General features: G+C 42.9%; 2 protein-coding genes across 3 annotated transcripts in view; one reads left to right on the forward strand and one right to left on the reverse strand.

The window, feature by feature from the left end:
- The window catches only part of Gpr39 (G protein-coupled receptor 39), a 203,356-nt gene extending 193,040 nt beyond the window's left edge, over positions 1-10,316 (forward strand). The window contains exon 2 of the mRNA XM_021172183.1: positions 8,831-10,316. Coding sequence (XP_021027842.1) covers positions 8,831-9,345 — 515 coding nt within the window. The 3' untranslated portion in view covers positions 9,346-10,316. The remainder of the gene's footprint in view (positions 1-8,830) is intronic.
- Positions 8,499-15,175, reverse strand: part of Lypd1 (LY6/PLAUR domain containing 1) — a 40,633-nt gene continuing 33,956 nt past the window's right edge. For both annotated transcript variants that reach the window (XM_021172196.2, XM_021172204.2), the window contains one exon: positions 8,499-10,025. In XM_021172196.2, coding sequence (XP_021027855.1) covers positions 9,790-10,025 — 236 coding nt within the window. In that variant the 3' untranslated portion in view covers positions 8,499-9,789. The remainder of the gene's footprint in view (positions 10,026-15,175) is intronic.

Below are 15,175 nucleotides of genomic sequence, written 5' to 3' on the forward strand. Positions count from 1 at the left end.
AATTGATGGTAGATAGATAGATGATAGATAGATAGATGATAGATAGATAGATAGATAGATAGATAGATAGATAGATAGGTGATAGATGATAGAGACAAATAGGTAGATAGATAATAAATTGATGGTAGATAGATAGATGATAGATAGATAGATGATAGATAGATAGATAGATAGATAGATAGATAGATAGACAGATAGACAGATAGATCAGTGATAGAAAATGGATGGGGAGACAAGTAGATTGATAGATGATAGATGACTAACTGGCTGGAAGATAGACAAATGATGATAGATAATAGATGATGGTTATATAGATAGTAGATACTCTGGATGACGGTGGCACATGCATTTTATCACAGCACTTGGGAGGCAGAGGCAGGTGGATCTCTTTGAGTTTGAGACTAGCCTGTCTTTTAGAGTCAGTTCCAGGACATCCAGGGCTGATACACAGAGAAACCCTATCTTGAACAACAGCAGGAAGATAATAGATACATCTATACATAGATAAATGACAGATGATAAATAGGCTAATGATGAATGGATAAATTAACGGACACGTGAACAGGTGGGTAATAAATGACAGATGGATGCATGTTCACATAGATAGAGTCATTGTGGGTCAGGTCACCCCATGTTCCAACATCACATAGTGGTCTGAACACTCTTGGTTGTCTCATGCTAGAGTTTCATGTTCCTTTGGATGGGAATCATGCCACTCGGGATTCTGTTGAGGGCTTCTCTGAGGGAGAGTGAGTTTTAACATGGAAGATGGTCAGTGGTGTAGATGTCTCTCTCACTACATCCCATGATGATAGGTCAGCACTTGAGCCTGAATCCACAAACTACAATAGCACAAAAGCCTCCATTGGCAGTCAAAGGTAGGATGCCTCAGGCATGAGACAGGGAGTCCTGTGCTCTGGGCCTTGGAGATGTTCAGCAAGCCTCTTGGTTCAGTTACTTCATTTGTGACAGGGGATGTTATGTTCTCAGACTCTGGGATGGCTGCAGAAATATACTCAATAATGACCTTCATCTTAAAGGTCAGAAGGGAGAGAGGAGAATACAGTCCTAGATAAGTCAATACCACAAGTCCAGAGCTGCATAATCAAATGCATCTGTGAAAACTAAACCAAGCCAGATGCCCCCAATGCTATGGAAATAACACCATCTCCTCAATGCTGGCATTACAAATGCATGCCACCACACCAAGAATATGGAGCTGAACACTTACATTGCTTATGTTTTTAGGACAATTCTTTTTTTTTTTTTTTTTTTTTTTTTTTTTTTTAATAGTCACTTTTATTGATATTTAGTCTTTATCAGAAGGAAAAAATGTGTTCAATCAATTGACAAATAGTCCAAATAGCTGTGATTTGCAAGCATTTTCCTTTGGGAGACAACAGTTTCTGCTGAAAGATTTGCTTGCATAGAGCAATAATTAAGAACAGTTTTGTGATAATTTCTGTCATAATAGTAATATTACATTTGTACAAAGTGATCCAATAAAGGTGATAGTCAGAGAAGAAGTACTTCTGAACATGGAGGGTTCCTAGGATGCAGGAATAGAATATGCCATGATCTGAATTCCTACATTTCCCAAGCATTCACAATTTGTAAATTTTGAAATATTGTTTGAAATCTGAGAATTTTAGCTGGAAGATCAGATCTAATGAGGATTAATGTGACTTTGGACATGTTCCTTGACACCTTGGAGTCCTGATAACTTTAGGTATCAAATGAGAGTATGCACTGGCTTGTCTAAATTTTCATCCAGCAAAAAATATTTGCGTGGGTAGATTACTTTTTTCTGTTCCTATAGACTGCTTCAGTTCCATAAAGTCATTAGTTTAGGTTAATGTGTATCTTTTTATTCAACCTACATATTTGCATAGTGTATGTTATTTAATACTATATAATTTTCTGAGCATATTTTAATGTTATACACTGATATTACAGAATACACCCATTTGATTTTATATTGCTATTTGCACATTTAAGGTATTTAGTTTAATAGCTATATACCTCTCCAATACAGCTCTTTCCAGTAGCTCTTGCTTCCTCAATGGAAACACTGAGTTTCTGACTGAACTGTCCAAGATAGTAACCACTGACTACCAGTGGCTATTGAATACAGAATATGGTTTTGCATCTGAGAAACTGCTTTTTTGAGATGGGAATCTCATTTAGATCAAGCTAGTTTCCAACTCCCAACATAGTTGAGGACGACTTTGAACTCCTCCTGATTCTCTTGCTTACACCTCCCAAAGAAACAGATTTTTGCATTTTATTAAATTTTTTTATTCCAGTTGAAATATAATAGCCTTATGTAGATAATATTGTATTAGATGGTTTTATATTAATTTGATACAAGTTAGATTTATCAGAGAGGAAGGACCCTCAATTGAAAAAATGCTTCCATAAGATCAGGATGTAAAGCATTTTCTTAATTAGTGATCAACTGAAGCCTATTGTGGGTGGTACAGTTCCTGGACTGGTGGTAGGACTATTCTAATCTCTCTCTCTCTCTCTCTCTCTCTCATTGTATGCATGATTGTCATTATAGATTCAGCTGTCCATTTGACACACACTTAGAGACACCTGGGAAAAGAGACCTTCAACTGAAGGATCGCCTCCACCAGATTGGCCTGTTGGCATGTCTGGTGTACATTTAATTGGTTGCTAACTGAAGTAGTCGGGACCAGCCCACTGTATGTGATACCATCCCAAGGCAGATGGACTGATGAAGCATGCCTAACCTCCATCTTAGGCTTGAAAACCATCTTGTAGTAGAGACAAACTAAGTTCATTTCTGTTTATGATTAACGGGATGTTTCTCAAGGATTGAGTTATGTCCCACCTGTAACTTTAACTACAAATATATCTGTAGTGCCTGTTCCGGGAAATGGCAGTCATATCCTTGTTTCAAAACATTGTTAACAACTACCTTTGTTTCAAAATGTTACTGTGACTACCTTGTTACGACTACTTTGCAATCATATTTTATTTCAGGAGGTGATTATGACTAATTTGTTATGCTTATGTTCTGCTTCTATAACCCCACCTATTTTATCTGTCAAATCTCCCCATTTGGAAACACCGAGCTATAAATATCTTGTTTTTCTCACATCCAATGCTGACCTTTTGAACGAACCCTGCCTTTCTCGGGGTGGGGGTGGCAGTTTGTGCACATGAATAAAAAAGTTTGCTTTAATTAATTGCTTTCTTTAGATAATTTGGCCTTGATGATTTAGATCCGTGGTCTTTCTCCTCCCATCTTTTGGATTAACAGGACTTCGATTAGGTAAGAAAGATAGCTGAACATATGTCTGGGAGCAAATCTGTAAACAGCATTGCTCAGTGGTTTCTGCTTTAAGTTCCCTGCCTTGGCTTCCTTTGATGATGGATTCTGTAAGATAAAATAGCCTCCTTCCTCAACAGGTTGCTTTTGATTGTGTTCATCATAGCATACAGAATCCAAACTAGGGCAATGTTCACGTCTGCCATTGTGGTTGTACAAGTGTGGAGAAGTGCATTGCATGTGGAGGTCGGAGGACAGCCTTGGGTGTCTTGATCCTTGCCTTTCACTTTGGTTTTTGAGTTGGGGTCTCTTGTTTGCTGCTGTGTAAACCAGGCTAGCTATCCCAGGAAGTGCCGAGGGGTTCTCTTGTCTCCACCTCCTGTCTTGCTGTAGGAGCACTGAGAGTATAGACACGCCTTATGGTGTCTAACTTTACGTGGGTTCTAGGGAGAGACCTGGGGTCCTCACACTGGTGCAGCAAGCACCTTTCCCAGGGAGCCATTTCGCCAACCCTGGATTTGCTTTCTAAACATTATTCTGCCAAGGATGTGTGTGAGTCATTGTCTAATGGCTCTTGTCACTTTACTGTGGTGATGGAGGAGCAAAGGCAGAAGGCTTTATGTGGAGAAGCAGATAAGATATGAAGGCATTTCAAAACCCAGACTGCAAGGCTGTCTGGGGCATAATACCGAGCTATCAATAATCCAGTTAAGACAGTTTACCTGCTCTACGTGAGAGGGCTCAGTTGTCTTGGTCTTCATACAAGTTCACACCCACCCACCACCATTTAAATGCGGGCTCCATGCTACACCACACAGACCAAAGCGTTATAGATTTTTCCCCCCAAATGCAATACACAAGTCTAAATTGATTGCAGCCAAACATAAATTTAGTCAAATCTTTAATGCACTCCATTAAGCCATGAATAAGACTTTAAAGCATTGTGTTAGCTAAAGGGTTGCTGAGAGTGGAGTTGAAACAATTTCAAACAGCCAGAATAGAGAGTTAACTCTGGATGTAGTATGGTATTTATCCTCAACAGTGTATCGTAGAAAAGGACAATTTTTTTTCAAATGTAACAACGAGCAATTGCCTGTCATTGTGAAATGATAAATTTTGCACAAAGGGTCTGGTTGGCTTCCTGTTCTAGAAAGGCTACCTCTGTTCTCACAATGCCCGTGGGCACATGCCTCAGACTGCCATTGGTGGCGCCTTAGGCCCAGCATTCCATTTTCCTAGAACAAGATTATCTTTCGAAACACAGACCTAATGGCAGCCATTTTCTCACCTCCATTTGAGGTAGGGGGAAGGGCTATGTCACCAGCTCTGCCAGGCAGTTGGTGTGATTTGTGCGATGCAGACAGACACAGTTTATGATGAGACAGGCAAAAGACGGTTTTGTACTTTCAGAATAAGGTAGACTTGGACTATTCTAACCATCACTTTTACAGAGGGTTTCTAGGGAGAGGCTAGCAAAACAGTTGAAACCATTGAAATCCAATCCTTGTCCATGAGTGCTTGAGAGTGTTGCAAATACAGGCTACTTGGGCAGTTCCTTGGAGTAGTTGGTCTATATGTTTGGGAAAGGGACAGTAGAAGATTTAGTATGGGGGTAGGAGAAGAAAAATTAGCTCACCAATAATTTGTATGATGACTCTGTATTTCACTTTCATAAGAAATCCAGCTGTATGTGTACAGACTTAGGTAGCATTATAAAATTGTTATCACTGAGTGTTCTTTTTTTCATTTTTAATGTGACTGAAAATTTTAAATTAAATATATGGCTTCTGTTCTTTCAGTGCATAGAGTCACATTATGCATGGGTTGTGATAAATTACTATTTTCTTGCCTGTCAAACTTTTTTTTGTTTGTTTGTTTTGTTTTGTTTTCCCAATTTTCACATCCGTCTCTATGTGTCATATATGCATGTATGTCTGCATGCCCATGTCGGTACCTGTATGTGGGCATACGAGTTCACATGTGGAGGCCCAAAAGTTCATGTTGAGTACCGTCCTTGTTAACTCCTCCTCCAGATTCACTGACAGGGGCTCTCAGTCAACCTCAGAGCCCACCAATCTGTCCAGTCTTACTAACCTTGTTGCTCCAAAAACCTGTAGTATCCACACTCCAAGACTGGTATTACTGTTAGGTTCATCATGTCCACCCAGTGCTCATATGGGTACCAGATATCTGAACTCTTAAGAAGCAAGCACTGTGAAAACTGAGCCATCTCTGTAGCCATCTTGCCTGTTTCTTTATCAATCTGAAAACGGGACCAACAGAAAGCATTGTACCTTGAGAGGAAGACGGAGCCCGTATCACATGTTTGGGAGATAGGCAGCTTTCTCATTTGTTCCGTGAAGAGACTGATTGTTTTGACCTCTCTGGGTTGTCAGAAGAAGAGAGACCCACATGGGAAGTGAGGGCTCAGCACAGAACCTGGAGCAGAGGAAGCTAGGTCCCTTCCCACTTCTTGTCCCTGATTCTGTCTGTAGACCTGCTTGTGTGGTATAGTTACAACTGTCCATTTCTATTCAGACTCTGTCTCTCTTCCAAGTCTGTCCTCCACATCCAACCTGTCTCTTCAGACACCAGAAGAGGGAATCAGGTCTTGTTACAGATGGTTGTGAGCCACCATGTGGTTGCTGGGATTTGAACTCAGGACCTCGGGAAGAGCAGTCAATGCTCTTAACCACTGAGCCATCTCTCCAGCGCCCCCCCCCCCAACCTGTCTCTTTCTATAGTTAGAGAGCTTTGTGATCTGCTTATCATTGCGGAGTTCTCATCTTGTTCCCTGTTTGCTGCTACTCATTCAAATGGTCTCCCGTTTGTTATTCAATTTCAATCTTACAGTCAGGGTTTTACCCTGGCTGAAACTACAGAGCAAGCTCCAGTTCACAGTCTTCCCCATCTCTTTCTTCCACTCAGACCCTGGGTTTCTTCCCTTCCTTTTTCTCTTCTTCTTTCTTTTATCCCATTCCCTTTTCTTTAAAACTAAAGTCTCCTTTCAATGGAGTGACCAGTTCAGGATGATTGAAGCTGAGCAAGCCCATGCAGGAAGCTAAGGGAAGTCTGTATAAGCAGGAGATGAGACAGTGCAATGCGAAAGGAGATCTGTGATGCTACTTCTCCTCAGCATCTCTCCCCCAAATCTCTCTCCTCCACCCTAATGTTCCTCCCCCAAAATCTTTCCTCCTCCACCCTCCTCCTTCCCAACCTGCCTTCTCTCACTACCTTTGCTGGTGGGCTTTCAAAGCTATGTCTTGTTCAGCCCATGGGAGGTACAGAGAGCATCTAGTCAGCTTTCTAGATTCTCAAAAGAGCAACGTCCCACAGTGTCTGTCACATGGCACACACAGAAATCTGTGTGCTCAGTCCCCATATTCTAACAAACACATCCTTGGATAATGGTTGAACTTGTTCTGCAGAATTCAGTGATGAGGGAACAAAAGCAGCCTGGGAAGCTTTGTGAAAACGTGCAGCTTCCCCATGTACGCAGGCATCTGTTCCCTTCGCAATCAATACTGGTCGCTCAGAGCTGTAGAAACTTCAGAAAAAATTGGGGTGGGGAGCTGGAAGCCCCTCAGAGTACCAGTTTCCTGGACAGGTGATTTTTTTTTAAATCAGAACAGTGAGCACTTTTTTTTTGTTGTTGTTGTTGGTTGTTGTTGTTGTTACTTTTTAATCCATCAGTAGTAACAAGGTGATTTGGAATCTGCTCCTGACTTGAGATAGTAGTTTTATTTATTTATTTAGCCTTTTTTTTTATCGGATCAATATGTTACTTTGCCTATTTTATTCTTAGATTTACTGACTGTTCTCAGGGAAGCAAATTCAAAGGGAAGAAATAAGCAGATTGGTGTGAATTTCAAAGCCCTGGCTGAGGTTTGACAGAAAGAATCCTTGGAAGTTCAGAGGACTAGAGCTTCCCAGGCCCTCCCTCTGACAGATGGGTTTTGTTCAGAGGGTCTGTCTTTGGGGACAGCTGAGTTATGTACTGTCAAGGGATACTTGGGCTAACCTTGGGCTCATGGGCATGTCTGCTTGCCCTGGGTCCTTAATTACTCAACTATATATATATATATATATATATATATATATATATATATATATATATATGCTTATTATGTATGTGTGGGGAGGGATATGCATGTAAGTGCAGGTGCTGAGAGATCCCCCACCCCAGCACCTGGAGTGACAGCCATTGTGAGCCACCTGATGTGGCTGGGAACACAACTTCCATCTTAAGTGCTGAGCTATCTCCTCAATGCTATCAAATTCTTGCTTTAAGATAACATCAGCCCCTCTCATGGGAACATTTGCTATGATGCTCCACTTCTCATAAAAAGGAGGAAATAAGTCCTAAAGGTTCCCCAGGCCTGTTTCTTTGCTTTATCAATAAAGAGTCATAGTCTTGTGAATTTTAGGTGCTTGTCAGACTATAGCATTCGCTGTGATAGTGGGAGCCAGAATGTAAGCTCCGGGCACGCAAATGAGTGTCCAGTCAGCTAATGCCCCATTCTCACTGTGGGCTGAGCAGCACTGTTTCTGCGGGGCCTGATCATTCCTGGCCAGTCACACTGCAGCTCAGTGCTACAAAAGCAGAGGGTGTGCCCCTGTCTGTACATGGCATGAGTTTTCGAGATTTTGGTGTTTGGGGACAATTTGTTTTCCTAAGTTAAGGTGGAAGGGGCTTCCAAAGTGTTTGAAAGGAAGCAGAGATGCTGATATGGATGGAGGTTGTATACCTTTTGGGACATACATTTATATATCGTCTACTTTCTACACAGACTCACACACACACACACACACACACACACACATATGCACACACGCGCACACACTGTACTGTGATTTCAGTTTGTCATACTTTAGAAGTAGCCGTGTTTATGTAAGCCAGAATGTAATGGGCATTCATCTGGATGTCTGGATAGCCAGTGCCTCACGCACAGGGGCAGGGCTTAGTAATACGTCTTCTCCATGACTACCTGTCCCTGATTTTACTTCTTCTGAAACCGGATGCAAAATCAGCATCACAAAATGTATTTGCTTAGGCAAAATGAAACAACTTCCATTTGACTTCACGATATCACTGCGTCTTCTCACGTAGTTCAGTCGTTGTTTATAAAAACAGCTACTGTTTCCCTATACTATGGCTATAGCTTATGGGCCCATCTAGAAACAAAAAGACAAAACCAAGTTTATGGCCAACGTGAGATATTTTCTGGATACACGAGCAACAATGAAAACATTTTGAAAATTAACAGGCATCCACAAGTATAAATACACTGTCGAAAGCATTTAACGCTTTTTAACATAGCCAAGTCCCCTGAGCTTGAAGCAGCATTAAATTCTCCTTTGCCAGTGGCAAAAAGAAACCGACAAGCACAGAGCTGAAAGATTGGTACCGTTTCTCGGCCAGTAAGCAACAGAACCAAGGGGCTGAATTTTTTATGGGTTTTTATTTATTTATTTTTGTTCTCATGCTGTTTCTCTCCCCGTCTCCTTTTCTCTCCTGTTCTTGCCTGCCAGGACTGATTGTGGTGACATTGGCCGTGTGTTGGATGCCCAATCAGATCCGACGGATCATGGCTGCAGCAAAACCCAAGCATGACTGGACCAGACCGTACTTCAGGGCATACATGATCCTCCTGCCCTTCTCCGACACCTTCTTCTACCTCAGCTCCGTGGTCAACCCTCTCCTCTACAACGTGTCCTCTCAGCAGTTCCGGAAGGTGTTCTGGCAGGTGCTCTGCTGCCGGCTAACTCTGCAGCATGCCAACCAAGAGAAACGCCAGCGTGCCCGCTTCATCTCCACCAAGGACAGCACCAGCTCAGCCCGCAGCCCCCTCATCTTTCTAGCCTCCCGGCGCAGTAACTCTTCCTCCAGGAGAACTAACAAGGTTTTCTTAAGCACTTTTCAGACTGAGGCCAAGCCTGGAGAGGTTAAGCCCCAGCCCTTGAGTCCTGAGTCACCACAAACTGGCTCAGAGACCAAACCAGCTGGGTCCACCACAGAAAATAGTTTACAGGAGCAGGAAGTATGAATGGCAAGTTCAGAAGCCTTGAGCCGAAACTGGCTCTCCCCTCCCGCAAAAGCAAAGTTACCTTCACGCAGCAGCAGTCTCTGAATAGACTGTGACTCCTATTGGGACAGAATGGAAGGCTTTGGGAAAGGCAGATGCATATCTCAATGACTTCTAAGGGCTGGTTCTTCCAGGCTAGCCTTGGCGGTGGTTAACCAGATTGGGATGGGAGGGTCTGGACTTTCTGCTCCATGCTTTTTCTTCAACTACACACAGAAATTCAGAGTGAATTGGTTCAGAGCTTACAAAAGTATTTGTGCATGGCAATCTTGCGTTACTTGAAAGGAGGGAACAAAAAGACTCCCTTGTCTACCCAGAATAAAAGGACACCCAGAAGAGACTCGGGAAGGTGAGAGACGAAGGGCCAGCCAGGTGAGGCAGCAGGGGTTGGCATCTCCTTTAGCTTCAGCAGTGTGCCAAGCAGAGGGCTAAGTTGAAGAACAGGAGAGTGGTGAGAAGCCCTGGCCTGATGGCCGAGGCAGAGCTGCCTCTCTTCTTGGGCCTCGGCCCATTGCAAAGAGGGGTGTTGCAGCAGCTGATACACACGGAGTTCAGTTTCCCAGGGGAACAGAAGGACTGGTACCCAGCTGAAGCAATGAGACAGGCTGCTGACGATGCACACGACTTCCGGTACATGATCCCTATAACACAGGCCCAGAGAAGTGGGGTTAGCATATGGGATCTGTAGTCCAGCCATCTCTCTGTGCCCAAATCTGAGTGCATAGCCTTTCCTTGACTCCTCCCACAGAAAGGGTTCTTATCTCCTGATCTGGGAGATGGTTCAAGCGGTAAGAATTCTCAGACTTATTAGAGTCTGGGAGATCTTTTGGGTGGGCATGGAGGTCACCAAACACACAGAACTTATGGTGAATGTTGTTCCAACAGAGATTTTAGTTGCTGATGTCCATGAATAAAGAGCTATTAAAATCAAAGTCTCCCCCCACCCCTCTGTGTGTGCAATGCATGTGTTCATGTATGCAATGTATGTGTATATGTGAGTGCAGTATCCTCAGATTCCAGAAGAGGGAATTTGATTCATTTGGCATTGGAGTTACAAGCAGTTGTGAGCTGTCTTAAGGAGGTGTTGGGAGCTAAACTCAAGTCCTCTGCATCCTTGTAACCATCTCTCCTGCCCCTACACTCAGCTTTTTAATATGGGTTCTAAGGATCAAAGTCAGGCCCTCATGGTTACAATGGCAAACACATTACCGATGCAGCCATGTCTCCAGCAACAATGTCTATTTTAAAATCAGCTCCTAATTTATACTAGACAACAAGGTTTTTCTTTCCTTCGTTATTGTTTAAACCATCTCATGCTAGCAGCACAGACCACATATCCAGATATTATTTTCATTATCACCTGATAAGTGGCCATAGAGAGATGGCTACCAACCAGGAATTCATTAAATCCAAAGAGCAAATCCCAAAGGGAACAATCCCACTGTCTATTGTAGGGACTTCGCTTTTAGGGGTAGACTAAGTTTAAAGGGCAAATAGAGAGGCACTAGCAGGCACCAACAGCATGCTCAGGACAATCTGTTCTCTGGAAAAGCCCTGTTCTCTGGGAAAGCCTGGTTCTCCGGAAGAAGTTTTGACCCCAGGACAAGTTGAATCAAAGAGCTGGTTCTTGATGACAGGTGCTGTGGTAACAGAATGTTTCCCAAGGGACTGGGAAATGATTCAGTGGGCAAAGAGCTTGCCATGCAAGCAGGAAAACCTTAGTTAAGATCCCAGAACTCTAAGAGAAAACCCCAGGTGTGCTAACCCAAGCCTAGCTCCTCCCACACTCTACCTGAGAAGGCAGAAGGGATCCCTGGAGCTTAGTGTCCAGCTGGCCTAACAATGCAGGTTCAGAGAGAGACTAATATGGAGAAGTAGTTGAGACAGACATCTGATATTGACCCCTAGCTTCACATGTGCACACAACACACAACCTCAGATGCCCTCGGGAACCACCCATCTGGATTTTTGAGGTAAGGTCTCTCACTCTTCCGATTAGACTGCACTGAGTGGCCAGGGAGCCTAAAGTCCCTGAAATCATAAGCATGCGCCACCATATACGGATTTGTTTAAAGCATGTGTTCTGGGAATCAAACTCGGGCTCACATGCTTGCACTTTGCTGACTGAGAGATCTCCACAGCCCTTTCAAAACTGTTAACCCAAACAAGTCTTTCTTCCCCCGACATTGATTAATTTAAGAATTTTGTGCATTTTAAGCACAGAGTGATGACAAGCTGACTAGCGTGGCTTGAAAGTACTAGGGTGAAGGGTCACATGATCTTTATTGTACAGATCGAGAGCCTGGGAGCTAGTTACTGAGGCTTAGTAACTTGCACAGGTCCCATCATCAGACTCTCTCCTGTCATCTGCTATAGAACCTTTCACAGTGACAGCTGTAGCTTGAGTGAGAAATACCCTCCATAGGCTCATGTGATCAGCATTTGGTCTCTGGGTAGCGGCACTGCTTGGAAAGGTCCTAGAGCATTTAGAGAAGGCTGGAGGAAGTGGATCACTGGAGATCAGCCATGATGTTTGATAGCCTGGTCCTATTCTTGTGTGAATTCTGCTTCTTGACTACAGATGCATTGTACTCTTGCTATCTGCCCCGTGATGGACTGTATCCTTCTTAAATTTAAGCTGTACCAACCTAGTGTCACAGCACAGCTGTGGATGTGGCCCAACACATTTGTGGATGGTAATGTCATATCATAATGTCAAAAGCCTGGACAGTCCTGCATGTGCGCCAAAATAAACCTTTCAGATTTTTGTGTCAAGTATCCGGCCATTGCAGTGAACATAATAACTAATTCAATATACACCTGAGCATACACATGGAAGAGTTTAAAAGAGTTGATCCAATGAGCTTTGGTGTGTGTGACCATTTTATATCAACAAATGGCTTTGATTTGGGATGGATAAGGTAAAATACTGACACTGGAGGCAGAAGCAATGGTCTCAAGCCTGCAGACTGCTTTTTTTGCAGCTGAGAGATAACATATCCCACCAGCAGCCAGGGACCTTTACCCAGTAATTGGCTGCAGGTGTCTGGGCAAGTGTGGTTTAGGTTCGCACTCCTCCAGAAGAATTGCCAGTTTGGGCGTGTAGAAAGAGTAAAGCTTCAAAATGCCAGAAACACTCAAAGGGAGGTAAAGAAGTGCTTTCAGTTTTCTTTAAAACATGCAATTTCATGCTTTTTTTTCTTCCCATAACTGCATGCTTGTAACGATTGATTTTCTAGCACTGATCGGCCATCCTGGAAGGTATATTGCTCTGGAAATACAAGGAGAGTGTGTAGATGCTCATACATAGAAGGCATGATGCCACTTCACAGGAATTCTTTCAAGTTTCCATCCATTCTACCTGTTAGAATACTAACTTTTATACACTATATTTCAGAACTTGAATTTTAAAAAAATTGTCATTTAGCAGTCCAGCTGCTTAAAGGAATAAAGCTCACTGGAATTGAACTGGCAAATGACCTTTGTGTGTTTCACATGTACAATGCACACATGCACTCACACATGCACGTGCACACGCACACACACACACACACACACACACACACCCTGTAAATGAAGTTATGTCTCTTAGGCTGACTATCCTTCCGGCAAGAGCCATAGAGCATCTAACAAAAAGCACCAGGGATTAGGAACCTCCTTTTGAATTGTTGCTCAAGGGAATCTAAGAGGCTTCTGAAACAGTCTAGGCTATTACTGTTGCCCTTGGTTGCCTCTGAGAGGTTGAAGGTGAGCCCTTGTAACTGAAGACACCACATACTTCAGACTCAGAAGATTATAGCAGGAGTTAACCTGAAAGTCTCTTCTCTAAGGACTAGCTTGAGGTAGAACAGTGGATCTCGGCCTTCCTAATGAACACACTTCCTCATATTGTAGTGACTCTAACCATGAAATGATTTTTGCTGTTACTTCGTAACTGTAATTTTGCTACTGTTATAAATCATAATATAAATATCTGATATGCAGATGGTCTTAGGCGACCCCTGTGAAAGGATTGTTGAGTCCCCAAAGGGGTTATGACCCACATGTTGTGAACCACCGTTGTAGAAGATGGCACTATGCAAACTCCCTAGGGAGAAAAGCAACCGATAGTTGTACTCAGCTGCAAACTCTGTGAACCACAGCAACTGGCAAGGCATGATGTTCTTAAATGCCAAAGTGGCATTCATACTTGGCAGTAACCAACAACTACCCAGCACTAGCTAGTGAGGCTGTGGATCTTAGAGGCAACATAATTCTGCCGCTTTTCTGTGACAGCATTAACTCCTAATGCATTCTCAATATGTATTCATAGAATCACAGGTGAATGTAGCTCTCATCCTTCAGCAAAGAAGCTGCTCTTTGCAGCAGATAGAGACCACTCAGAAAACCACACTGGTCAGAATAGAGAGAACAATTGATCATGGGGTACCCAGCTTGAGTAGAGGATGTTTCTCTAGGAAAGATTGTAAGAGGTAGAGGACCAGAGATTTCCTAATCTACTGGGAGATTCTATCTCCAAGAAAAGGCAGGGAACCTCCTGCTGTGATATTGCATGACTGCCCAAACAAGACCTGAACAACGGCAATAGGCTAATGTGGGAAAGGAAAGTTTCACAGGGCTCCACCCAAACACAAAGAACTGTGAGGCAGTAATGACTGCTAAGAGAAGAAGAATTAATCTTCAGGGATGAATCCATCAATGGTTATCCTATACCATGTGATGAGCTTTGAAGATGCAATACTAAATATATTTTTGTGTTTGTGTGTGTGTGTGTGTCAATAATAATCAAAGAAAAAAGGCCAAAAATTTGAAAGGGAGACTAGGTTGGGGAAGGGAGGGGTTATATGGAAAAAAATATGGGAAGGATTTGAGGGAGGAATGGGAGGGGAAAATGTAGTAATATTTTAATTAAAATTCTTTTAAAACACTGAGCATATGTGTTATATGTGTCTCAAAAAAAATTGTAAACGTCTAAAGAATTGAGGCAACCTTCAATCCTACCTAGCTGTGATCCCCATGAACCATATCAATGATCAGCATGGCATGACCCAAAGGGCGCAGTGGTGGCACACATGCCTTCGTGGTAACTGATGGCTCTCTAATCTTATTCCACTCAACAAGAGAAAGTTTATGACTGGTACTAAAAACCTAACCAGCTACTGAGTGCTAGGGAAGTCACGGTTATTGGAGGGGAATCTCCAGCCCCAGATTCAGCCCCAAACAAACATAATCCCTAATAGCAGTCTATAAGCATTTGTCCTTATACCCACAGGAAGTGTAGTCTTCACCACTCATTAAGGAACTTATTTAAAGACTTCTGCATTAAAGCACAATCAATCAAAATGCAGACTTGTGGAGCCCAGTCCCCATGGATACATCTACAACACACCCCGACACATAAGGCAAAAGGATTGTAAGAACCAGAGGATTGGAGAATTTGCTGTGAGATTGTCTCTCCTAGTAATATCAAGAGCCACACCCATAAAGTCTGACCAACATGACTGCCCAAATATGAGCTGAACAAGGATGACACCCGCATCAAACTGGAGGAGAGAAGCCCAACCCTACCAAAGAACTATTGTCAACTGAGGAGAGCTGGGAGCAGGAAAGGTGAGCACCCCCAGGAGACCACACAAATCGGTTGTCCAGTGACAGGATCAGACCTGAAAGTATACATCTGAGGAGATCTATAGGGGCTGTCAGGTTACAACTAGCAATGTGTGTGTGTGTGTTTGGTTGTGTGTGTGTACATATGCTTATATGCATGCAATAACAATTAGCGTCAAAGAGG

Source organism: Mus caroli, chromosome 1, assembly GCF_900094665.2.
Source record: "Mus caroli chromosome 1, CAROLI_EIJ_v1.1, whole genome shotgun sequence".
NCBI classification, from domain to species: domain Eukaryota; kingdom Metazoa; phylum Chordata; class Mammalia; order Rodentia; family Muridae; genus Mus; species Mus caroli.